Raw genomic sequence first — 27,323 nt, forward strand, 5'->3', positions numbered from 1 at the left:
AAAAAAAAAAATTTAAAATTTAACGATTTTTGTGTCAATTTTTTACTACAAAATAAAACATGCACATTCTTGTTTAGAGGAAGTATTGTAATCGCGCACAATAATCATATGAAATTGTTACAGTTTTAAGCGTTTTACACCCAGTACTCCACATATATGGATTATAGGGGACTTATTTTAATCGGGCAAAAATTATAAATCCAGATTAATCAAAATCTCGGCATTTTACGCGCAGAGGCGTAGCGATGGTGGGGGGGGGGGGGGGGGGCAGGGGGTACATATGTCCCCGGGCGCCAACCTTAGGGGGTGCCAAAATGGGTTGTAAAAACAAATTAAAATGTCATTTTAGCTGCATTTTTGCAATTTAAGGGGGGGGGGTGAAAATCGAAAGTATGAGGGGAGAGGGTGCAAATCGAAAATTTGCTCCCGAGGGGGGCGCCAAATTGAAAGTTTGTACCCGGGCGCCGGGAAGGGTCGCTACGCCTCTATTTACGCGTCATCAATTCGGAAAAACTGGGCCTTGTGTGTGTCTGTGAACACGATACATTTAGTTTGACGAAATTTTATATATAAGTGTTACATAAAATACGTAACTTTGTATCAACTTTTCATATATTTCAAGTAACCTTCAATTTTTTTGCGTATATTGCAAAGCTCATTTCTCTGTGAAAAAAAGTTGACCGGGTCTTCCCGATATCCGCACCAAACTAGATCGTTTTTGACCTTTGTATTTTGGTATGCAATCCCGCTAATGTTTTCTAGATTTACTTTAAAAACGACAGAAAACTAGACTAGTTGTGTTCAAAGTAGGTGAATGTCGGTCTAGATTTTTCAGAACATGGGATTGTCGCAGCAGTTCTTCGCTTTGTTATGGAAAAATTGGAAAATAAAGTATCGCTCTTGGGGCAGTATTTTGGCTGAGCTTAGTAAGTGTTTATGTTGGCCCACACATAACAAAATGTGAATTATAATGATGGATGGCCAACGTTTCAAACAGTTGGCAATGTTGGCCCACACATAACAAAATGTGAATTATAATGATGGATGGCCATGTTTCAAACAGTTGATAATGTTGGCCCACACATCACGAAAATCGTATTATTTGTCGAAATTATTAACATGACATACTAAATGTTATTTAAAATATCGTGAACATCCTGAACTGAATGTTATTTATAATATCATGAACATCCTGAACTGAATGTTATTTATAATATAATGAACATCCTGAACTGAATGTTATTTATAATATCATGAACATCCTGAACTGAATGTTATTTATAATATCATGAACATCCTGAACTGAATGTTATTTATAATATCATGAACATCCTGAACTGAATTTTATTTATAATATCATGAACTTCCTGAACTGAATGTTATTTATAATATCATGAACATCCTTAACTGGATGTTATTTATAATATCATGAACATCCTGAACTGGATGTTATTTATAATATCATGAACATCCTGAACTGGATGTTATTTATAATATCATGAACATCCTGAAATGAATGTTATTTATAATATCATGAACATCCTGAACTGAATGTTATTTATAATATCATGAACATCCTGAACTCAATTTTATTTATATAATCATGAACATCCTGAACTGAATTTTATTTATAATATCATGAACATCCTGAACTGAATTTTATTTATAATATCATGAACTTCCTGAACTAAATGTTATTTATAATATCATGAACATCCTGAACTGAATGTTATTTATAATATTATGAACATCCTGAACTGGATGTTATTTATAATATCATGAACATCCTGAACTGGATGTTATTTATAATATCATGAACATCCTGAACTGGAAGTTATTTATAATATCATGAACATCCTGAACTGGATGTTATTTATAATATCATGAACATCCTGAACTGAATGTTATTTATAATATCATGAACATCCTGAACTGGATGTTATTTATAATATCATGAACATCCTGAACTGAAAGTTATTTATAATATCATGAACATCCTGAACTGGATGTTATATATAATATCATGAGCATCCTGAACTGGAAGTTATTTATAATATCATGAACGTCCTGAACTGGATGTTATTTATAATATCATGAACATCCTGAACTGAATGTTATTTTTAATATCATGAACATCCTGAACTGAATGTTATTTATAATATCATGAACGTCCTGAACTGAATGTTATTTATAATATCATGAACATCCCGAACTGAATTTTATTTATAATATCATGAACATCCTGAACTGGATGTTATTTTTAATATCATGAACATCCTGAACTGGATGTTATTTATAATATCATGAACATCCTGAACTGGATGTTATTTATAATATCATGAACATCCTGAACTGGATGTTATTTATAATATCATGAACATCCTGAACTGGATGTTATTTATAATATCATGAACATCCTGAACTGGATGTTATTTATAATATCATGAACATCCTGAACTGGATGTTATTTATAATATCATGAACATCCTGAACTGGATGTTATTTATAATATCATGAACATCCTGAACTGGATGTTATTTATAATATCATGAACATCCTGAACTGGATGTTATTTATAATATCATGAACATCCTGAACTGGATGTTATTTATAATATCATGAACATCCTGAACTGGATGTTATTTATAATATCATGAACATCCTGAACTGGATGTTATTTATAATATCATGAACATCCTGAACTGGATGTTATTTATAATATCATGAAGATCCTGAACTGGATGTTATTTATAATATCATGAATATCCTGAACTTGATGTTATTTATAATACCATGAACATCCTGAACTGGATGTTATTTATAATATCATTAACATCCTGAACTGGATGTTATTTATAATATCATGAACATCCTGAACTGGATGTTATTTATAATATAATGAACATCCTGAACTGGATGTTATTTATAATATCATGAACATCCTGAACTGGATGTTATTTATAATATCATGAACATCCTGAACTGAATGTTATTTATAATATCATGAACATCCTGAACTGAATGTTATTTATAATATCATGAACATCCTGAACTGGATGTTATTTATAATATCATGAACATCCTGTACTGGATGTTATTTATAATATCATGAACATCCTGAACTGGATGTTATTTATAATATCATGAACATCCTGAACTGGATGTTATTTATAATATCATGAACATCCTGAACTGGATGTTATTTATAATATCATGAACATATTGAACTGGATGTTATTTATAATATCGTGAACATCCTGAACTGGATGTTATTTATAATATCATGAACATGCTGAACTGGATGTTATTTATAATATCATGAACATCCTGAACTGGATGTTATTTATAATATCATGAACATCCTGAACTGGATGTTATTTATCACTACATAGTTGACGCGTGCGTTCTTTACTTTTGCAAGAGTAGATAATTGATTAATTACCTAGTCAGATCTTATGACCCTCCGCGATTTCCCGACGGTGAGAACGTTGTTTTTTTTTTTTGTTACCTTCTGGGGTCGGTGTACGACAAGGCGGCATAGGGTGTCGTCCGGTAAATGTTTATTCTGATACACAAGATGACTTTGGCTCGCGGTCACGTTTTTCCATCCGAGGGCCTAGAGTCTGACCAACAAGTGTTCCATACGACCTGTTTGTTGTTCTAGGTGCATGCGAACATAAGCCAGATTGACCAACAAGTGTTCCATACGACCTATCCATTGTTCTAGGTGCATGCGAACATAAGCCAGATTGACCAACAAGTGTTCCATACGACCTATCCGTTGTTCTAGGTGCATGCGAACATAAGCCAGATTGACCAACAAGTGTTCCATACGACCTATCCGTTGTTCTAGGTGCATGCGAACATAAGCCAGATTGACCAACAATTGTTCCATACGACCTATCCGTTGTTCTAGGTGCATGCGAACATAAGCCAGATTGACCAACAATTGTTCCATACGACCTATCCGTTGTTCTAGGTGCATTCGAACATAAGCCAGATTGACCAACAATTGTTCCATACGACCTATCCGTTGTTCTAGGTGCATGCGAACATAAGCCAGATTGACCAACAAGTGTTCCATACGACCTATCCGTTGTTCTAGGTGCATGCGAACATAAGCCAGATTGACCAACAATTGTTCCATACGACCTATCCGTTGTTCTAGGTGCATGCGAACATAAGCCAGATTGACCAACAATTGTTCCATACGACCTATCCGTTGTTCTAGGTGCATGCGAACATAAGCCAGATTGACCAACAATTGTTCCATACGACCTATCCGTTTTTCTAGGTGCATGCGAACATTAGCCAGATTGACCAACAATTGTTCCATACGACCTATCCGTTGTTCTAGGTGCATGCGAACATAAGCCAGATGCACATAGGGTTGGTACCCCGTTTTTCTAGGTGCATGCGAACATAAGCCAGATGCACATAGGGTTGGTACCCCGTTTTTCTAGGTGCATGCGAACATAAGCCAGATGCACATAGGGTTGGTACCCGGTTTTTCTAGGTGCTTGCGAACATAAGCCAGATGCACATAGGGTTGGTACCCCGTTTTTCTAGGTGCATGCGAACATAAGCCAGATGCACATAGGGTTGGTACCCCGTTTGTCGCAGAAATTAAAATCATTATATAGGACAATATGACTAGTCAGCTTTGGCCACTGTAACAATTTTTCCATAAGGCCGATTCATTTACCCAGGTATATGGAACAATCAACCAGTCAGTCGAGGTCAGTTTTTTATCCCTTGTAGTTGGCTTGGTGGCCAATCGGCAGTTAAGTGCTCAAAATTTGAAACGCTAACCGGCACCCAATCATTTGTCCTTATGGATATATATATATATATATATATATATATATATATATATATATATATATATATATATATATATATATATATATATATATATATATATATATATACTAGCGTACCCGTCCCCGCTCGTTGCCGCGGGGATAGAAGAAGGCTTTCATCCATACTTTACCATTCCTATATTCTTAGATGCGTAACCTTTTTTTCTAAAAGGGAGTTATTTAAATGTAAACAATGCCTGCGCTTGGATCATAAATACCGGGACACGGGTTTACCTACACTACCGTATGAAAACCTTTAGTGTACATTAATCACTCACCGAAATAATCAGGTAGAACACACTTCGGTGACCACCCATGTGTCAGGGACGTAGAGGGGCGCTCTCAGGAGTACCCCCCCCCCTCGATTACACTACCGCATAGGCGCCACGTACGGCCCCTGGCTCCTTAAAACAAACTGGCGCCATTGTGCCAAATAGCATCCTGTTAATAATGATGCAGATTGCGTCATTCGCTAAAGTGACACAAACGAACAGGATTTTTTTCTTTAGCACGTAAAAAATTATTTGACGTGTTTTAAACATCAGTGTGACTGATGCAATATGTTAGCATTACTAATGGTCTATTATTACATGCTCGATCTCAATTTCTGATTGTATTGTCTAAAAATAGATGCTAATATATATATATATATATATATATATATATATATATATATATATATATATATATATATATATATATATATATATATACAGTGGCGTAGCGAGGTCGGGTGTCACCCGGTGCGGCACTTAATGGTGTCACCCCCCCCCCCCAGAGGCGTTGCGACCCTTCCCGGGGACAAACTTTCATGTTTTCGATTTGCACCCCCCCCCCCCTCAAACTTTCGATTTGCACTCCCCCCCCCCCCCGCAAACTTTCGATTTGCACCCCCTCCCCTTAAGTTTCTCTCTATATATTTTGCTATTTTTTGCCTTGGTGTCACCCCCCTAATTGGTGTCTCACCCGGTGCGGTCCGCACCCCCCGCCCCCCCCCTTCGCTACGCCCTGTATATATATATATATATATATATATATATATATATATATATATATATATCTATATATATATATATATATCTATATATATATATATATATATATATATATATATATATATATATATATATATATATATATATATATATCTATATATATATATATATATCTATATATATCTATATATATCTATCTATATATATCTATATATATCTATATATATATATATCTATCTATATATATCTATATATATCTATATATATATATATCTATATATATCTATATCTCTCTCTCTCTCTCTATATATATATATATATATATATATATATATACACTTCTTACTAACTCATAGACCCCCTTTTCTCAGTTTTCCCGTTGCTGCTGAGCATCCTTATCTTTTATACTCACTACGATCAAACTGTCGACCATACGGAGCGGACAGTAACATTCGACCCCTTGTGGTCAAACTACCGACAGGAACCAATATTTGTCGGCACGCCAAGTTCATCCGCCATTGAAACACTTGTTCGATCACAGATGACCGGAAAATGTAAGTCAAATTTGTTTGACTTCAGATGGTCGGCAAATGCAAGTCCAGTTGATCACAGATTATATATATATATATATATATATATATATATATATATATATATATATATATATATATATATATATTTATATATATACATGTATAAGAAAAAGTATTGAACTGCCCCATGGGTCTGTCATTGTGACCAATGCACTAAACCTAAACCACACATAACACATTTCACAATGTACACACGTGCCCTCAGTTTATACCTAATTAGCTCTAACTTTCACTTCAAACACGTGAGCAGTAAGATGTTTGCAACAGCTAGAATGGCCTTTATAAATTAACATGGTTTTTCTAAACATGGCTTTCAGATTCAGCTGTTCACATGTTCCCGACGGTGGAACAGGCTACGGAATTTTCCCGAACCTTACGTTGGCCAAACATCAGCACACCGGTCGTGAGCTTTGAGCTGGATGACGTCACCACGGTCCCACATCACCTCAAGTTTAAACTCAATGTGGCATTTAATTACTATCCCAACGAGATCTATGGAGAGGCATTGTGTGAGTTATAAAGCCGTGGCCGTCTGTATAGACCGGCATGACGTGAGTTATAAACCGGCTGTATAGACCGGCTGTATAAACCGGCATGACGTGAGTTATAAACCGCCAGTATAGACCGGCTGTATAGACCGGCATGACGTGAGTTATAGACCGGCTGTATAGACCGGCTGTATAGACCGGCATGACGTGAGTTATAGACAGTCTGTATAGACCGGCTGTATAGACCGGTTGTATAAACCGGCATGACGTGAGTTATAGACAGTCTGTATAGACCGGCTGTATAGACCGGCTGTATAGACCGGTTGTATAAACCGGCATGACGTGAGTTATAGACAGTCTGTATAGACCGGCTGTATAGACAGTCTGTATAGACCGGCATGACGTGAGTTATAGACAGTCTGTATAAACCGCCAGTATAGACCGGCTGTATAGACCGGCATGACGTGAGTTATAGACAGTCTGTATAGACCGGCTGTATAGACAGTCTGTATAGACCGGCATGACGTGAGTTATAGACAGTCTGTATAAACCGCCAGTATAGACCGGCTGTATAGACCGGCATGACGTGAGTTATAGACAGTCTGTATAGACCGGCTGTATAGACCGGCATGACGTGAGTTATAGACCGGCTGTATAGACCGGCTGTATAGACCGGCATGACGTGAGTTATAGACAGTCTGTATAGACCGGCTGTATAGACCGGTTGTATAGACCGGCTGTATAGACCGCCTGTATAGACCGGCTGTATAGACCGGCATGACGTGTGTTATAGACAGTCTGTGTAGACCGGCTGTATAGACCGCCTGTATAGACCGCCTGTATAGACCGGCTGTATAGACCGGCATGACGTGTGTTATAGACAGTCTGTGTAGACCGGCTGTATAGACCGGCATGACGTGAGTTATAGACTGTCTGTATAGACCGGCATGACGTGAGTTATAGACCGTCTGTATAGACCGGCTGTATAGACCGGCATGACGTGTGTTATAGACAGTCTTTATAGACCGGCATGACGTGAGTTATAGACCGTCTGTATAGACCGGCTGTATAGACCGGCATGACGTGTGTTATAGACAGTCTTTATAGACCGGCATGACGTGAGTTATAGACTGTCTGTATAGACCGGCATGACGTGAGTTATAGACCGGCTCTATAGACCGGCTGTATAGACCGGCTTGACGTGAGTTATAGACAGTCTGTATAGACCGGCATGACGTGAGTTATAGACCGGCTGTATAGACCGGCTGTATAGACCGGCATGATGTGAGTTATAGACCGGCTGTATAGACCGGCTTGACGTGAGTTATAGACAGTCTGTATAGACCGGCTGTATAGACCGGCTTGACGTGAGTTATAGACCGGCTGTATAGACCGGCTGTATAGACCGGCTTGACGTGAGTTATAGACTGTCTGTATAGACCGGCATGACGTGAGTTATAGACCGGCTGTATAGACCGGCTGTATAGACCGGCTTGACGTGAGTTATAGATCGGCTGTATAGACCGGCTGTATAGACCGGCATGACGTGAGTTATAGACCGTCTGTATAGACCGGCTGTATAGACCGGCATGACGTGAGTTATAAACCGCCTGTATAGACCGGCTTGACGTGAGTTATAGACCGTCTGTATAGACTTGCATGACGTGAGTTATAAACCGCCTGTATAGACCGGCTGTATAAACCGCCTGTATAGACTTGCATGACGTGAGTTATAAACCGCCTGTTTAGACCGGCTTGACGTGAGTTATAAAACCGCGACCTAAAGCGAAAATAATTTCTTCACAATGATAATGACGTCGATATCAAAAACTAAAAACCAACCCGGAAGAAAATGTGTAACATGTGTGCTTAGTTGATCACAGGGGCGTAGCAAGGGGGGGGGGAGCGGGGGTGCGGATCGCACCGGGTGACAGCATTTAGGAGGGTGGCAAAAATAGCAAAACATATAGAGAAAAATGACAATTCCACTTAAATAAGTGATTAATCCGAGTGTTAAATAGTCTTTTAAGAGGTGCAAATCGAATTTTTCTTTTGGGGGGGGGGGGGGTGGGGGGGGGGGGAGGTGCAAATCGAAAGTTTGAGGGGGGATGCAAATCGAAAATTGAAAGTTTGTCCCCGGAAAGGGTCTCTACGCCTCTGGGGGTGACACCATTAAGTGCCGCACCGGGTGACACCCGACCTCGCTACGCCACTGGTTGATCAGTGACGGAGGTTTCAATGTCGGGGATGTGTTAAATCTATAAAGACTAATTCTCGGGTTCTTCAATAATACAGGACGGATGTGTTCATACCCGTTAAATCTATAAAGACTAATTCTCGGGTTCTTCAATAATACAGGACGGATGTGTTCATACCCGTTAAATCTATAAAGACTAATTCTCGGGTTCTTTAATAATACAGGACGGATGTGTTCATACCCGTTAAATCTATAAAGACTAATTCTCGGGTTCTTCAATAATACAGGACGGATAATTTTAGATGCCGATGTCCGATAGTAGCTATTACATAAAAAAGGGTTGTTGGGTTGTAGTATTGTAATCTCGTCTAATTGTATGGTTTTATTAGGGTTCGGCGTATGTTAGGACTAGGGTTGGGTTTAAGGTTAGGGACTGGGTAAGCATTGCCATGAGACAGTCATGTGTGTATTTAGTTAACTACCAGTTACCTAACACCCTTTTTTATAAGAAGATTTTATCATCGAACACTGGTATAAAAATTGGCCCAATACAAGCGATAGATAATACAAAAACAAAGGATCCAACAGTACTTACAGTAGTTACAGCACCCTCGTCCTCAACACGTCCTCTTGATGTCCACACACCCTAGCACACGTCATCCCGTCAACTGACACACCTCACGTGAACACACCCTAGCACACGCCATCCCGTCAACTGACACACCTCACGTGAACACTTCTCGCTCCATGTAAACACACTCCACCAAGGGCTACAACTCCATACAAAAAGAAGGTACTTGTCGTCTTATCAAACAACACTAACACAATCAGGGGAAGCTAGATATACATATAGAAAGAGTTTCTTCCAGGCATATTTTCGGGGAGGGGGGGGGGGGCTAACAGTATGCTATATACTTTTAACATTTTTAGACCGCCCCCTAAACTCCCCCTCCCCGGAGAAAAGAGTCTGGAAGAAACACTGCATATAGATATAACACTTATTCAATTTGGGCAGTACAATCACTCTCCCCTCTCTTTCTCTTTATCAATATATATATATATATATATATATATATATATATGTAACACATATCGTTACCAGCCAGAAGGGGGATAAAACTATGAAGTTTTTATTCATTGGGTTGCGGCCCCTGTGGGACTGCAACTGAACTGTTGACGTTTTTTTATGCTTTTGTGAGCGAAATTACCTGTGTTCCATATCATGTGACATGTGCCTAGTCGTGTCGCACACGCAAGGCTGCTGTCTGTGGACCAAGATGTAGACCTAATGAAGGTAGTGTAGATATATAAATTATGTTTGTTTAAATACTTATGTATTCCTGCTAGTGCTGCATGTGCACACTAGTTAGGGTGATGTATTAAATTAAGTATTTATTTTGTAGTACTACTTATTGGTACTTGTTGGCAGTACTGTGTACTGGCCGAAAACATAATTTATTGTACCCGTGTATATTGTAGCTTACACGTGGTGTTGTCCTGAATGTAACTTTTTTATTTTACATTTGTTTTAGGGCTACAGTTTTCTGTTTCTATTTTGATCTTTGGATTGTTTGGATCTTTTGGTCTACCTTGGCTAGTTCGTTTTGTGTTGCATCGCCGTCATGGCTCGATGCTATAAATAAACGAGTACTTGACAACAACTGTCGGCGTCGGTGTGTACTTAATCTCAGGGTCAGCCCGTCTTAAACCACAACACCTCAGTGGGTAAAAGCATCCCCACTGAGTGAGGGTTACATTTGGCGCCCAACGTGGGGCTTGACCTTGGGAGGTAGGATGGAAAGCACCAAGCCGACGTTCGAGAAGTTGTCGCAGGAGTTGGCCGAACTGACGGCTAAGATGGCGGCGATGCAGGCAAGTGCGCAGCGGCCCGTGACGGTGAAGGTGTGTGCTCCAGTACACAGCGATGAGGACGAGTTCACCGACTTTCTACCCACGGGCGGGGTTGCAGGGGAAGCTAGCCCGAAGATGGAGACCGTCCTGAAAGCTGTTAAAAGGCTGGACGGGACAACTGAGTCCCCAGTCGTAGCCACGGCAGCAGCTAACAGGACTATCCAGGTCGACGCAGTAACGGCAGTTGTTCGCCAAGAGACGACGCCGCTGATGCTCACGGAGGAACAACTTGACCGTCTGGCGGAGAAGGTGGCAGCAGCTATCCTAGCCCGGAAACAACGGCCTTACAGAGGAGCTTGTTACGGGTGCGGGTCCAGGAAGCACTTCGTCCGCGACTGTCCGAGGAAAGCAGCTAGGCAACGGAGTCAGCAGCAGGGGAAATGCCAGTCTATCAGCGTCGGGGAGCGGATGCTGATGCGTGTTCTGCCAAGCTCCCAGCCCAAGTTTACGCCACCGAGATCATCACAGTGTCGAGCAACCACAGCTCAGGTTACCTCGCCTAGCGGCTGGAGGTACGGCTGTCGGGTGTTCCGCCGTGGAGGAGGGTTGCAGCCGGAGGGTGCGCGTGAGAAGGGTAGACAGCCACACTATGAATGTCAGTCTCAGCGCGAGCAAGATCGTCGCTTGGGAGACAGACATGACACAAGCAGAGGTCGGAGACGCCGCCGGAGGAGAGGCCGACGACGTGGTGGACGCCGCCGTGGTTGGCAGCGACCCGACTATACAATGTCGAGTGCTGAGCCCACTGTGGCGGAGGGGGAGCGACGGAAAGAGATCATCCCAACCAGTGAGGCAGATGAAGGTGAGGAACTGACAATCAAGGTAGTGGTCCCAACTAGACTTCGGCCGGAGGCAATGCCCTTCGGGCCAGAGGTGGTCGCCCGGGACGGACAAGACAAGGTGATGGTCAGGCCAGCCCCACATCTGGATGAGGTGAATGCGAGGGACGAGGCATCGGACGAGGATGACTCTTGGATCAACCCAGAACCACCAGTGGAGCTGCGGAGGTCAACCCGTCAACGACGACCCGTCGAGCGACTCAACCTGGCGCATCAAGTGGTGACCAGTACCAGCACTGGAGCCTCTACCGGTTTGCCGGGAATAATGTATTTGAGTTGAAAGGACTTAATGTCTGTGTACTAGTGTACTGAACTTTTTTTTTTAAGTACTATTATGTATGAATGTAAATGTAAATGTGAATTCCATTGTACATTTATTTGTGAGGGGGGCTGTGTAACACATATCGTTACCAGCCAGAAGGGGGATAAAACTATGAAGTTTTTATTCATTGGGTTGCGGCCCCTGTGGGACTGCAACTGAACTGTTGACGTTTTTTTATGCTTTTGTGAGCGAAATTACCTGTGTTCCATATCATGTGACATGTGCCTAGTCGTGTCGCACACGCAAGGCTGCTGTCTGTGGACCAAGATGTAGACCTAATGAAGGTAGTGTAGATATATAAATTATGTTTGTTTAAATACTTATGTATTCCTGCTAGTGCTGCATGTGCACACTAGTTAGGGTGATGTATTAAATTAAGTATTTATTTTGTAGTACTACTTATTGGTACTTGTTGGCAGTACTGTGTACTGGCCGAAAACATAATTTATTGTACCCGTGTATATTGTAGCTTACACGTGGTGTTGTCCTGAATGTAACTTTTTTATTTTACATTTGTTTTAGGGCTACAGTTTTCTGTTTCTATTTTGATCTTTGGATTGTTTGGATCTTTTGGTCTACCTTGGCTAGTTCGTTTTGTGTTGCATCGCCGTCATGGCTCGATGCTATAAATAAACGAGTACTTGACAACAACTGTCGGCGTCGGTGTGTACTTAATCTCAGGGTCAGCCCGTCTTAAACCACAACACCTCAGTGGGTAAAAGCATCCCCACTGAGTGAGGGTTACATATATATATATATATATATATATATATATATATATATATATATATATATATATATATATATATATATATGTAAATATCATATAATTATAATTTTATAATATTATATAATATTAATATAATTTTAATTTTAATTACACCGTGCGATATTTTAAAAATATTTCATGAGTCTCTCGAATAGTTTCGAGACTATTCTCGGGTCCATTAGCCGACGTGACCAGAATTTCTGGACTGCCTGTGTCATGTCTGGGTCATGTCTGGGTCAAGCCTGGGTCATGTCTGTATCATGCCTGGGTCATGTCTGGGTCAAGCCTGGGTCATGTCTGTATCATGCCTGGGTCATGTCTGGGTCAAGCCTGGGTCATGTCTGTATCATGCCTGGGTCATGTCTGGGTCAAGCCTGGGTCATGTCTGGGTCATGCCTGGGTCATGTCTGGGTCAAGCCTGGGTCATGGCTGGGTCATGTCTGGGTCAAGCCTGGGTCAAGCCTGGGTCATGTCTGTATCATGCCTGGGTCATGTCTGGGTCAAGCCTGGGTCATGTCTGTATCATGCCTGGGTCATGTCTGGGTCAAGCCTGGGTCATGTCTGTATCATGCCTGGGTCATGTCTGGGTCAAGCCTGGGTCATGTCTGGGTCATGCCTGGGTCATGTCTGGGTCATGCCTGGGTCATGTCTGGGTCAAGCCCACTATGCCGGAAACAGTTGTATGCATAGGTGAGGGTGTATGCTATAGAAGTATGAACAGTTGTATGTGTGTGTTACAGTTTTATGTACAGTTGTTAATGTATGTTATAGTTGTATGTACATTTGTATGTGTATGTTACAGACTTATGTACATTTGTATGTGTATGTTACATCCTTATGTACATGTGTCGTATGTACAATGATATATTTATGTGCGGCAACCGTTGTTTGTTGCGAGCTCTGCAGCGCGCTGCCATTTTGTTGATCTTCCCGAGCAGGGCTGAACTTATACAGCGTGCCAGAGACCATGCACGGGGTCACCATGATGTTCATCAACCACTGGCAGACCCAGAAAGGCGGCCCACCCAGCCATCTGCGCCTGGAGCTCGTCGAGATGCCCAAGCTGGTCACTAAGCAAAGTAACTCGAGTTTGGTACACCTCTCGATGACCTACGGTCTGCTCTTCATGGCTTTGTTCTGTTTCACAACAATCACCATCGTGGACGAACGCGAATCTAAGATCAAGGTCAATTCAAAATTAAATTATTTAGTTAATGGTAAACTAAAAGTTTAAATCTTTTCTTTACCTAGTTTTATACAAAACAAATAAGCGAAACAAGTCTAATGCATTTTCCTCACGGATGTTTGAATATAACAGATTTCCGGCATGTTCAACTGTCCCCACCATCGCTTAACTCCCGTGGGTTAAAATATTAAACTCCACCTGCCCGTGGTTTAACTCCCCTGGTCTATCATGTTAAACTCACCTGCCCGTGGTTTAACTCCCCTGGTCTATCATGTTAAACTCACCTGCCCGTGGTTTAACTCACCTGGTCTATCATGTTAAACTCACCTGCCCGTGGTTTAACTCACCTGGTCTATCATGTTAAACTCACCTGCCCGTGGTTTAACTCCCCTAGTCTGTCATGTTAAACTCACCTGCCCGTGGTTTAACTCCCCTAGTCTGTCAACTTCCCCCCTGGTCTGTCATGTTAAACTCACCTGCCCGTGGTTTAACTCCCCTAGTCTGTCATGTTAAACTCACCTGCCCGTGGTTTAACTCCCCTAGTCTGTCAACTTCCCCCTGCCCGTGGTGTAACTCCCCTGGTCTGTCATGTTAAACTCACCTGCCCGTGGTTTAACTCACCTGGTCTATCATGTTAAACTCACTTGCCCGTGGTTTAACTTCCCTGGTCTGATATGTTAAACTCACCTGCCCGTGGGTTAACTAACCTGGTCTGTCAACTTCCCCCTGCCCGTGGGTTAACTCTCCTGGTCTGATATGTTCAACTTCCCTTGCCCGTGGATTAACTCTCCTGGTCTGATATGTTCAACTTCCCCTGCCCGTGGGTTAACTCTCCTGGTCTGATATGTTCAACTTCTCCCTGCCCGTGGGTTAACTCTCCTGGTCTGATATGTTCAACTTCCCCTGCTCGTGGATTAACTCTCCTGGTCTGATATGTTCAACTTCCCCTGCCCGTGGGTTAACTCTCCTGGTCTGATATGTTCAACTTCCCCCTGCCCGTGGGTTAACTCTCCTGGTCTGATATGTTCAACTTCCCCCTGCCCGTGGGTTAACTCTCCTGGTCTGATATGTTCAACTTCCCCCTGCCCGTGGGTTAACTCTCCTGGTCTGATATGTTCAACTTCCCCCTGCCCGTGGGTTAACTCTCCTGGTCTGATATGTTCAACTTCCCCCTGCCCGTGGGTTAACTCTCCTGGTCTGATATGTTCAACTTCCCCCTGCCCGTGGGTTAACTCTCCTGGTCTGATATGTTCAACTTCCCCTGCTCGTGGTTTAACTCTCCTGGTCTGATATGTTCAACTTCCCCTCCCCAGGAGTCCATGAAGCTGATGGGGCTGGGCGAGTTGATCTACTGGATGTCCTGGTTTGTCATGAACTTCATCTACGGCCTGTACATCTGCATCCTGGGTTGGGTGGTCATGTGTGTCGACTACTCGCCGGTCGGTCGGCTCTTGAAGTCATCCAGTCTGCTGTTCGCCATCTTTGAACTGGTGTTTACGGTCAACACAATCAGCGCGGCCTTTCTGCTCGGCACATTTTTTAAGAGAGGTAATGTAGCATTACATACAAGGGTAGCACGCTTAATGTAGCATTACAGACAAGGGTAGCACGCTTAATGTAGTGTAGCCTTACAGACAAATATGTTTTTCCTGTAGAAAACTTTATGGATTTTAAGGATTAAAGATATAATTTTGCTGCACGTGTTTGAAAATAAGTTTTGTGCAGCGAACAAATGTTGCAGGGATTTTAATGATACGTTGAGTGTAGGCCAAGCCATGATCTGTTGTGTAGACCATGACATGTTCGAGTACCTAAATCAGGACATGAGCTCATGTATTGAATGTCTTGTGTACACCATGACATGTTCGAGTACCTAAATCATGACATAATCGAGTACCTAAATCAGGACATGTTCGAGTACCTAAATCAGGACATGTTCGAGTACCTAAATCAGGACATGAGCTCATGTATTGAATGTCTTGTGTACACCATGACATGTTCGAGTACCTAAATCATGACATGTTCGAGTACCTAAATCAGGACATGTTCGAGTACCTAAATCAGGACATGTTCGAGTACCTAAATCAGGACATGAGCTCATGTATTGAATGTCTTGTGTACACCATGACATGTTCGAGTACCTAAATCATGACATGTTCGAGTACCTAAATCAGGACATGTTCGAGTACTTAAATCAGGAAATGTTCGAGTGCCTAAATCAGGACATGAGCTCATGTATTGAATGTCTTGTGTAGACCATGACATGTTCGAGTACCTAAATCAGGACATGAGCTCATGTATTGAATGTCTTGTGTAGACCATGACATGTTCGAGTACCTAAATCATGACATGTTCGAGTACCTAAATCATGACATGTTCGAGTACCTAAATCAGGACATGAGCTCATGTATTGAATGTCTTGTGTAGACCATGACATGTTCGAGTACCTAAATCATGACATGTTCGAGTACCTAAATCAGGACATGTTCGAGTACCTAAATCAGGACATGAGCTCATGTATTGAATGTCTTGTGTAGACCATGACATGTTCGAGTACCTAAATCAGGACATGAGCTCATGTATTGAATGTCTTGCAGGCCGACTTGCTGGAATCATATCTATAATCGTGTATTTCGCCATCCCCATGGCTACCTCCAGTCTTATCGAACAGAAAACTGCTCGCATTTTGCTGTACGGGGTTTTCTTGTACAGGTTTGGCTTTGAAGTAGCCAGGCAAGTTCTATATGACAACGAAAATATGACAACGAAAACGCTGGTAAATATGTGTAAATGTGTGTAAATATGTGTAAATATGTGTAAATATGTGTAAATATGTGTAAATATGTGTAAATATGTGTAAATATGTGTAAATGTGTGTAAATATGTGTAAATATGTGTAACCATTTTCTAGAAAACTTCAGGTAGAAGCGTGGGTGTGTAATGTAAGGTGTGGCTGGGTTAGAGGTGTATGATGGGGGGTGGTGCTAGCATTGCTGTCTATCATGGGGGGGGGGGGGGCGGTGCTAGCATTGCTATCTATTATGGGGGGCGGTGCTAGCATTGCTGTCTTTCAAGGGAGGCGGTGCTAGCATTGCTGTCTGTGATGGGGGGTGGTCCTAGCATTGCTGTCTGTGATGGGGGGTGGGGTGGTGCTAGCATTGCTGTCTGTGATGGGGGTGGTGCTAGCATTGCTGTCTTTTAAGGGAGGCTGTGCTAGCATTGCTGTCTTTTAAGGGAGGCGGTGCTAGCATTGCTGTCTGTGATGGGGGGTGGTGCTAGCATTGCTGTCTGTGATGGGGGGTGGTGCTAGCATTGCTGTCTGTGATGGGGGGTGGTGCTAGCATTGCTGTCTGTGATGGGGGGTGGGGTGGTGCTAGCATTGCTGTCTTTTAAGGGAGGCTGTGCTAGCATTGCTGTCTTTTAAGGGAGGCGGTGCTAGCATTGCTGTCTGTGATGGGGGGTGGTGCTAGCATTGCTGTCTTTTAAGGGAGGCGGTGCTAGCATTGCTGTCTTTTAAGGGAGGCGGTGCTAGCATTGCTGTCTGTGATGGGGGGGTGGTGCTAGCATTGCTGTCTTTTAAGGGAGGCGGTGCTAGCATTGCTGTCTGTGATGGGGGGTGGTGCTAGCATTGCTGTCTTTTAAGGGAGGCGGTGCTAGCATTGCTGTCTATCAAGGGAGGCTGTGCTAGCATTGCTGTCTTTTAAGGGAGGCGGTGCTAGCATTGCTGTCTTTTAAGGGAGGCGGTGCTAGCATTGCTGTCTTTCAAGGGAGGCGGTGCTAGCATTGCTGTCTGTGATGGGGGGCGGTGCTAGCATTGCTGTCTGTGATGGGGTGTGGTGCTAGCATTGCTGTCTATGATGGGGGGTGGTGCTAGCATTGCTGTCTATGATGGGGGGCGGTGCTAGCATTGCTGTCTGTGATGGGGGGTGGTGCTAGCATTGCTGTCTGTGATGGGGGGGGGCGGTGCTAGTACTGCTGTCTATCATGGGGGGGGGGGGGTGGTGCTAGCATTGCTGTCTATCATGGGAGGCGGTGCTAGCATTGCTGTCTATTATGGGGGGGGTGGTGCTAGCATTGCTGTCTATCAAGGGAGGCGGTGCTAGCATTGCTGTCTGTGATGGGGGGGGTGGTGCTAGCATTGCTATCTATCATGAAGGGCGGTGCTAGCATTGCTGTCTATCATGGGGGGGGATGGTGCTAGTATTGCTGTCTATCAAGGGAGGCGGTGCTAGCATTGCTGTCTATCATGAAGTGCGGTGCTAGCATTGCTGTCTATCATGAAGTGCGGTGCTAGCATTGCTGTCTATCATGGGGGGGGGGCGGTGCTAGCATTGCTTTTTTATCGTGAGAGGCGGTGCTGGCATATAAGTGTATCACAAGGAGGTTGTGTAAGAGTTGATTTAGTTGTATTTTTAGAATAGTAATCTCTAAAAAGCTACCCACATCAACATACATAATAAGATATGTTCAAATAAATGTCCTAGAGAGACCGATTTACCTATCAACCCTAGCAGTCAACGAATTAGATCCGAATAAAAATGTCTTGGATGGTCTAACCATTATGATACTGAATACTGCTTTCAATGTTTTCTTCGTCTGGTACATAAGCAACATTTTCCCAGGGGAATTTGGCATTCCAAAACCATTCAATTTTATGTTTACTGTAAGTTATGTCAGCGTAGAAGAAAGTATGTATATATACATATATATATATATATATATATATATATATATATATATATATATATATATATATATATATGTATGTATGTATGTATGTATGTATGTATGTATGTATGTATGTATGTATGTATGTATGTATGTATGTATGTATGTATGTATGTATGTATGTATGTATGTATGTATGTATGTATGTATGTATGTATGTATGTATGTATGTATGTATGTATGTATGTATGTATGTATGTATGTATGTATGTATGTATGTATGTATGTATGTATGTATGTATGTATGTATGTATGTATGTATGTATGTATGTATGTATGTATGTATGTATGTATGTATGTATGTATGTATGTATGTATGTATGTATGTATGTATGTATGTATGTATGTATGTATGTATGTATGTATGTATGTATGTATGTATGTATGTATGTATGTATGTATGTATGTATGTACGTACGTACGTACGTACGTACGTACGTACGTACGTACGTACGTACGTACGTACGTACGTACGTATGTATGTATGTATGTATGTATGTATGTATGTATGTATGTATGTATGTATGTATGTATGTATGTATGTATGTATGTATGTATGTATGTATGTAAGTATGTATGTATGTATGTATGTATGTGTGTGTGTGTGTTTGTGTGTGTGTGTATGTATGTATGTATGTATGTATGCTTTAATGACTTGTTATGAATCTATGAACAGCGGAGCTACTGGGTCCCAACTGCTGTAGAAGAAAAGGAGTTACCAGACATCCCCCCTGAAGAAGAAAAATACTTTGAGACACCGAACAGCGATTGGAAAGCCGGGATCCAGGTCCGAAACTTAATTAAGGTAAAATTGTAGTACAACAAAATAGTGTGACATATAAGCCAACACATGCAAGCACCGTGTAAACAGAGTGAGAGTTAGATTTCTTGGGTCATAGTTGTAGAGTGCTGGTTTATCCATAGTTGTTGGGTGCTGGTTTATCTATAGTTGTTGGGTGCTGGTTTATCCATAGTTGTTGGGTGCTGGTTTATCCATAGTTGTTGGGTGCTGGTTTATCCATAGTTGTTGGGTGCTGGTTTATCTATAGTTGTTGGGTGCTGGTTTATCCATAGTTGTTGGGTGCTGGTTTATCCATAGTTGTTGGGTGCTGGTTTATCCATAGTTGTTGGGTGCTGGTTTAACCATAGTTGTTGGGTGCTGGTTTATCCATAGTTGTTGGGTGCTGGTTTATCCATAGTTGTTGGGTGCTGGTTTATCCATAGTTGTTGGGTGCTGGTTTATCCATAGTTGTTGGGTGCTGGTTTAACCATAGTTGTTGGGTGCTGGTTTATCCATAGTTGTTGGGTGCTGGTTTATCCATAGTTGTTGGGTGCTGGTTTATCCATAGTTTTTGGGTGCTGGTTTATCCATAGTTGTTGGGTGCTGGTTTATCCATAGTTGTTGGGTGCTTGTTTATCCATAGTTGTTGGGTGCTGGTTTATTATAGTTGTTGGGTGCTGGTTTATCCATAGTTGTTGGGTGCTGGTTTAACCATAGATGTTGGGTGCTGGTTTATCCATAGTTGTTGGGTTGCTTGTTTATTTATAGTTGTTGGGGTGCTGGTTTATCCATAGTTGTTGGGTGCTGTTTTATCCATAGTTGTTGGGTGCTGGTTTATCCATAGTTGTTGGGTGCTGGTTTATCTATAGTTGTTGGGTGCTGGTTTATCCATAGTTCTTGGGTGCTGATTTATCCATAGTTGTTGGGTGCTGGTTTAACCATAGTTGTTGGGTGCTGGTTTAACCATAGTTGTTGGGTGCTTGTTTATCCATAGTTGTTGGGTGCTGGTTTATTATAGTTGTTGGGTGCTGGTTTATCCATAGTTGTTGGGTGCTGGTTTATTATAGTTGTTGGGTGCTGGTTTATCCATAGTTGTTGGGTGCTGGTTTAACCATAGTTGTTGGGTGCTGGTTTAACCATAGTTGTTGGGTGCTGGTTTATTATAGTTGTTGGGTGCTGGTTTATCCATAGTTGTTGGGTGCTGGTTTATCCATAGTTGTTGGGTGCTGGTTTAACCATAGTTGTTGGGTGCTGGTTTAACCATAGTTGTTGGGTGCTGGTTTATTATAGTTGTTGGGTGCTGGTTTATTATAGTTGTTGGGTGCTGGTTTATTATAGTTGTTGGGTGCTGGTTTATCCATAGTTGTTGGGTGCTGGTTTAACCATAGATGTTGGTTGCTGGTTTATCCCTAGTTGTAGAGTGCTGGTTTATCCATAGTTGTTGGGTTGCTGGTTTATCCATAGTTGTTGGGTTGCTTGTTTATTTATAGTTGTTGGGGTGCTGGTTTATCCATAGTTGTTGGGTGCTGTTTTATCAATATTGCCGCTGAGAATCCAGGTGTATGTTAATTACCCTCCTTATTATTCAGGTAGAACACGGACGCCACGGGACGATTTATCTAACAATTATATTGCCGTATCCATAATGTATCGCACTCTTTAAAATAAACATAGGTGCCATAACTTTCACGGGGTAGCCGGGGTGCCAAATCTCATCCTGCAGGGGCGCCACCCCACCGAAATTATTTTTTCCTTTGCAATAACTTGCAACAAATGTTCATGTATTTTGGATGAACTGAGCAGTAATACATAAAAGACAAACACACCCACAAACACTCATACGTACATTTATTTACATATATATATATTGTTACGATCACACGGGATCTGTACATGTGTTGGCCTTATCTGAGGGGAAACGACCTGACGCCCATAAACTAAGGAGACGGGTGACCAGCGCTCGAATAGCCGGGCAGGAATTAAAATGAAATGCGGAGGCATGTTCGGTATGGCCGTGAGAAACCCGGGAGGCCGGCCAATCAGATCGCTAGATTGACGCTGTGTATAGGGACGGTCTATAGATTATGACTTGAACGCTCAAAGGACTGGTCAGTATTGACCGAGGGAAGCTTGGGGGTGGTCTAATAAGATTTTGACACCAGTGTTGGTGCACAATTACGCCTGCACCTGGTGGACCTGGACTTTCGTTATAGGAGGGGTTAGAGACGGTTAAGGGTAGACTGGGGACAGAGACATACACGGATAGCTAGGGTAAGGAGACTCATGGGACGTCTCTGTTAGCTGGCGGCAAGCCACGAGATGTCTGTACTGTTGTAGACCTAGCATAGGGACAAAGTAGAGTAGTCGGACTAAAGACTTTAGTTATTGGAGATAGTTGTATATTTTTCTATTTTCATGTGGTGGCGGTTAATTGTTATTGTGGTAATTGTCGTGAGACAATGTCGTGAGACAATGTCGTGAGACAATGTCGTGAGACAATGTTGTGAGACAATGTTGTGAGACAATGTTGTGAGACAATGTTGTGAGACAATGTTATTGTGAGACCATGTTGTGAGACCATGTTGTGAGACCATGTTGTGAGACAATGTTGTGAGACAATGTTGTGAGACAATGTTGTGAGACAATGTGGTGAGACAATGTTGTGAGACCATGTTGTGAGACAATGTTGTGAGACAATGTTGTGAGACTATGTTGTGAGACAATGTTATTGTGAGACCATGTTGTGAGACCATGTTGTGAGACCATGTTGTGAGACAATGTTGTGAGACAATGTTGTGAGACAATGTTGTGAGACAATGTGGTGAGACAATGTTGTGAGACCATGTTGTGAGACCATGTTGTGAGACCATAAAATCGAGTTGTATATTTTAGCTAATGCCGGTGTAAACTAGAAATGGTCAAGAAATTCGTCAAGCCCTAAACGTTTCATTATATCACTGTAAACATTAATTAGATTAAGAATATTTTTTTTATCACGTTTGTAATCATCTCAAGATGTTGCATGGTTAATTGTATTCTTTCTACTGTTTATAGATCTACTTTGCTTATACCACTAGTATTTTTTTGTTTATACTGCTACTACTGTTTGTAGTTTATTTATACTACAAATACTGTTTGTAGATTTTTAAACTACGCTAACTGTTAGTAGTTTTTATACTGCTCCAATTGTTTGTAGTTTTTATACTGCTCCAATTGTTTGTAGTTTTTATACTGCTTCTACTTATTGTAGTTTTTATACTGCTACTTGCTGTTTGTAGTTTTTATATTGCTACTTACTGTTTGTAGTTTTTATACTGCTACTTGCTATTTGTAGTTTTTATACTGCTTCTACTTTTTGTAGTTTTTATACTGCTACTTGCTGTTTGTAGTTTTTATACTGCTACTAACTGTTTGTAGTTTTTATACTGCTACTACTGTTTGTATTTTTTGCTGCTTCTACTTTTGTAGTTTTTATACTGCTTCTACTTTTTGTAGTTTTTATACTGCTACTACTTTTTGTAGTTTTTTATACTGCTACTGCTGATTGTAGTTTTTATACTGCTACTACTGATTGTAGTTTTTGTACTGCTACTTGCTGTTTGTAGTTTTTATACTGCTACTACTGTTTGTACTTTTTATACTGCTACTACTGTTTGTAGTTTTTATACTGCTACTGCTGTTCTCCAGATGTTTGGTAAAAATGTCGCCGTTGCTGGGACAAATATGGACGTGTACGAGGGGCAGATAACCGTGTTGCTAGGTCATAACGGGGCAGGGAAGACAACTACAATCAACATGATCACAGGTGGGTCAGTGTTCAAATACATCAGCGTTTAATTATGTGTGGGGAATCAAACTCCCAGCCATGTTACAACCACATGTATAATCTGTGAGGGAAATCTTGAAGCTAAACTCTTCAGCTTAAAGCCAGCTTATGTATAAACAAAATTTCAACTTGTTAGGTTTCATGCCTCCTACAAGTGGAACCATAACCGTACATGGTCTGGACATGCGTAAGAATACTGACGCTGCCAGAAAATCTATTGGCTTTTGTCCTCAACACGACATCCTGTTCGCTAAACTCACATGCAAGGAACACCTCATCTTTTTTCTCAAGGTAATGTAGAGACTTTAATTAAACAGGTGATTAGCTAGAGGGTTGTCGTGAGTTTCTGACTCACCGAGCCAGGCGCCACCCGACACAGTGGACTCTAGACTAGTGAGGATGTTTACACTATGTTTGTAAATGTTGTAGGCCACTGATGCTTGTAAATGTTGTAGGCCACTAATGCTTGTAGGCCACTGATGCTTGTAAATGTTGTAGGCCACTGATGCTTGTAAATGTTGTAGGCCACTGATGCTTGTAGGCCACTGATGCTTGTAGGCCACTGATGCTTGTAAATGTTGTAGGCCACTGATGCTTGTAAATGTTGTAGGCCACTGATGCTTGTAGGCCACTGATGCTTGTAGGCCACTGATGCTTGTAAATGTTGTAGGCCACTGATGCTTGTAAATGTTGTAGGCCACTGATGCTTGTAAATGTTGTAGGCCACCGATGCTTGTAAATGTTGTAGGCCACCGATGCTTGTAGGCCACTAATGCTTGTAGGCCACCGATGCTTATAAATGTTGTAGGCCACTGATGCTTGTAGGCCACCGATGCTTGTAGGCCACTGATGCTTGTAAATGTTGTAGGCCACTGATGCTTGTAAATGTTGTAGGCCACTAATGCTTGTAGGCCACTGATGCTTGTAAATGTTGTAGGCCACCGATGCTTGTAGGCCACTGATGCTTGTAGGTCACTGATGCTTGTAAATGTTGTAGGCCACTAATGCTTGTAAATGTTGTAGGCCACTGATGCTTGTAAATGTTGTAGGCCACTGATGCTTGTAAATGTTGTAGGCCACTGATGCTTGTAAATGTTGTAGGCCACTGATGCTTGTAAATGTTGTAGGCCACTAATGCTTGTAGGCCACCGATGCTTGTAGGTCACTGATGCTTGTAAATGTTGTAGGCCACTGATGCTTGTAGGCCACTGATGTTTGTAAATGTTGTAGGCCACTGATGCTTGTAAATGTTGTAGGCCACTAATGCTTGTAGGCCACTGATGCTTGTAGGCCACTGATGCTTGTAAATGTTGTAGGCCACTGATGTTTGTAAATGTTGTAGGCCACTGATGCTTGTAAATGTTGTAGGCCACTGATGCTTGTAAATGTTGTAGGCCACTGATGCTTGTAAATGTTGTAGGCCACTGATGCTTGTAGGCCACTGATGCTTGTAGGCCACTGATGCTTGTAGGTCACTGATGCTTGTAGGCCACTGATGCTTGTAAATGTTGTAGGCCACCGATGCTTGTAGGCCACTGATGCTTGTAGGTCACTGATGCTTGTAAATGTTGTAGGCCACTGATGCTTGTAAATGTTGTAGGCCACTGATGCTTGTAAATGTTGTAGGCCACTGATGCTTGTAAATGTTGTAGGCCACTGATGCTTGTAAATGTTGTAGGCCACTGATGCTTGTAAATGTTGTAGGCCACTGATGCTTGTAGGCCACTGATGCTTGTAGGTCACTGATGCTTGTAAATGTTGTAGGCCACTAATGCTTGTAAATGTTGTAGGCCACTGATGCTTGTAAATGTTGTAGGCCACTGATGCTTGTAAATGTTGTAGGCCACTGATGCTTGTAAATGTTGTAGGCCACTGATGCTTGTAAATGTTGTAGGCCACTGATGCTTGTAGGCCACTGATGCTTGTAAATGTTGTAGGCCACTGATGCTTGTAAATGTTGTAGACCACTGATGCTTGTAAATGTTGTAGGCCACTGATGCTTGTAAATGTTGTAGGCCACTGATGCTTGTAAATGTTGTAGGCCACTGATGCTTGTAGGCCACTGATGCTTGTAAATGTTGTAGGCCACTGATGCTTGTAAATGTTGTAGGCCACTGATGCTTGTAGGTCACTGATAATTGTAACTGTTGTAGGCTGACTGAACTCAAACATTTGTTATCTTAATGTAACAATTGCCTTTTATCCAACAGATAAAAGGAAAATACAAAAAGGAATTGATGCCTGGGATTATCGAGCGCTTGAACTCTGTCGGTCTGGGTGGAAAAATTAACGATTATTCCAGTCAACTGTCTGGTGGTCAGAAGCGGAAGTTGTCACTAGCCTGTGCATTCAGTGGTGATACACAGGTAAGCCTTCGTATGTTGTCACTAGCCTGTGCATTCAGTGGTGATACACAGGTAAGCCTTCGTATGTTGTCACTAGCCTGTGCATTCTGTGGTGATACACAGGTAAGCCTTCGTATGTTGTCACTAGCCTGTGCATTCAGTGGTGATACACAGGTAAGCCTTCGTATGTTGTCACTAGCCTGTGCATTCAGTGGTGATACACGGGTAAGCCTTCGTATGTTGTCACTAGCCTGTGCATTCAGTGGTGATACACAGGTAAGCCTTCGTATGTTGTCACTAGCATGTGCATTCAGTGGTGATACACGGGTAAGCCTTCGTATGTTGTCACTAGCCTGTGCATTCAGTGGTGATACACAGGTAAGCCTTCGTATGTTGTCACTAGCCTGTGCATTCAGTGGTGATACACGGGTAAGCCTTCGTAAGTTGTCACTAGCCTGTGCATTCAGTGGTGATACACAGGTAAGCCTTCGTATGTTGTCACTAGCCTGTCATTTAGTGGTGATACACAGGTAAGCCTTCGTATGTTGTCACTAGTCTGTGCATTCAGTGGTGATACACAGGTAAGCCTTCATATTTAAGTATTAGAAATTCTTTAAAACAATGCAAGTAAAAGAGTTTAATTATTACTACAATTAAAAACTTGTATTCTAATAATTTTACGCATATATAAAAGGTCGTCTTTCTGGACGAGCCATCGACCGGCCTTGACCCCGCCGCCAGACAGGAAATGTGGGCTTTCCTAAAGACAATGAGAGAAGGTCGAACCATCCTTTTAACGACCCATTACATGGACGAGGCAGATGTACTGGGCGACAGAATCGCCATCATGGCGGAGGGGAGAGTTAAATGCTGCGGCACACCCATGTTTTTAAAGAGAGTTTATGGTGAGTAGGGCATCAAATTTAAATTAAAGCTAAAATTTAGAACACGATTGTTTTGCTCTGATAAAAATGATCTGAATATTCTTGCATTTCTAATTATATTCGTTGTTATTGAGTTTAACCCACAGTGCATCAGATGTTCTCATTTCAAATGTTAAATGCTTACATACCCAGGCGCTGGGTACAGGTTGAAGATTGTCAAGCAGCCTGGCTGTAACACTGACGCTGTCACTCAACAGATCAATCAGATACTCCCTCAAGCTAAATTTATGGTAACTGTCGGAACGTAGAAATAGAGATTCTAACTATTAGAACCGGTTGAAATTCAAATCATTGTCGTAATGAAGACTAAACTTCTGATAACACCAACACTTCTCACCAAAACCAACATTGATTCATGTATTGCTGTATTCCTGTAGAACATATTATTATGTTAGACCATCTATTGATATATTCCTGTAGATTTTAGACCATCTATTGATATATTCCTGTAGATGTTAGACCATCTTTTGATATATTGCTGTAGATGTTAGACCATCTATTGATGTATTGCTGTAGATGTTAGACCATCTATTGATG

General features: G+C 41.7%; 3 protein-coding genes across 3 annotated transcripts in view; all 3 read left to right on the forward strand.

Moving 5' to 3' along the window:
- Positions 1-768: 768 nt before the first annotated feature.
- Positions 769-17,103, forward strand: LOC131930218 (phospholipid-transporting ATPase ABCA3-like). The gene is made up of 7 exons (XM_059286632.1): positions 769-926; positions 6,229-6,411; positions 6,768-6,959; positions 13,915-14,162; positions 15,476-15,710; positions 16,760-16,938; positions 17,074-17,103. The coding sequence occupies exons 1-7, from the start codon at positions 839-841 to the stop codon at positions 17,101-17,103; spliced, it is 1,155 nt and encodes a 384-aa protein (XP_059142615.1). The 5' UTR covers positions 769-838.
- Positions 10,717-12,757, forward strand: LOC131930347 (uncharacterized). The gene is made up of 2 exons (XM_059286788.1): positions 10,717-12,491; positions 12,730-12,757. The coding sequence occupies exon 1, from the start codon at positions 10,930-10,932 to the stop codon at positions 12,163-12,165; it is 1,236 nt and encodes a 411-aa protein (XP_059142771.1). The 5' UTR covers positions 10,717-10,929; the 3' UTR covers positions 12,166-12,491; positions 12,730-12,757.
- A 1,616-nt stretch (positions 17,104-18,719) lies between the features above and the next one.
- LOC131930296 (ATP-binding cassette sub-family A member 2) overlaps positions 18,720-27,323 on the forward strand; it is a 41,712-nt gene continuing 33,108 nt past the window's right edge. Inside the window, exons 1-7 of the mRNA XM_059286718.1 lie at positions 18,720-18,825; positions 19,567-19,695; positions 23,359-23,476; positions 23,634-23,788; positions 25,708-25,863; positions 26,537-26,747; positions 26,919-27,016. Coding sequence (XP_059142701.1) covers positions 18,724-18,825; positions 19,567-19,695; positions 23,359-23,476; positions 23,634-23,788; positions 25,708-25,863; positions 26,537-26,747; positions 26,919-27,016 — 969 coding nt within the window. The 5' untranslated portion in view covers positions 18,720-18,723. The remainder of the gene's footprint in view (positions 18,826-19,566; positions 19,696-23,358; positions 23,477-23,633; positions 23,789-25,707; positions 25,864-26,536; positions 26,748-26,918; positions 27,017-27,323) is intronic.

The sequence above is a fragment of the Physella acuta genome, unplaced genomic scaffold (genome assembly GCF_028476545.2).
Source record: "Physella acuta isolate Inbredline_101_S28 unplaced genomic scaffold, ASM2847654v3 ptg000098l, whole genome shotgun sequence".
NCBI classification, from domain to species: Eukaryota; Metazoa; Mollusca; class Gastropoda; family Physidae; genus Physella; species Physella acuta.

What these genes read in the sequence shown, in the direction of transcription:
- LOC131930347 (XM_059286788.1), top strand. Translation starts at nt 10,930, where the DNA reads ATGGAAAGCACCAAGCCGACGTTCGAGAAGTTGTCGCAGGAGTTGGCC.
- LOC131930218 (XM_059286632.1), top strand. Translation starts at nt 839, where the DNA reads ATGGGATTGTCGCAGCAGTTCTTCGCTTTGTTATGGAAAAATTGGAAA. An exon ending in ATCACAGATGACCGGAAAAT is followed by an intron (nt 6,412 to 6,767) that starts GTAAGTCAAATT and finishes CATGGCTTTCAG; the next exon opens with ATTCAGCTGTTCACATGTTC. An exon ending in AACGCGAATCTAAGATCAAG is followed by an intron (nt 14,163 to 15,475) that starts GTCAATTCAAAA and finishes TCCCCTCCCCAG; the next exon opens with GAGTCCATGAAGCTGATGGG.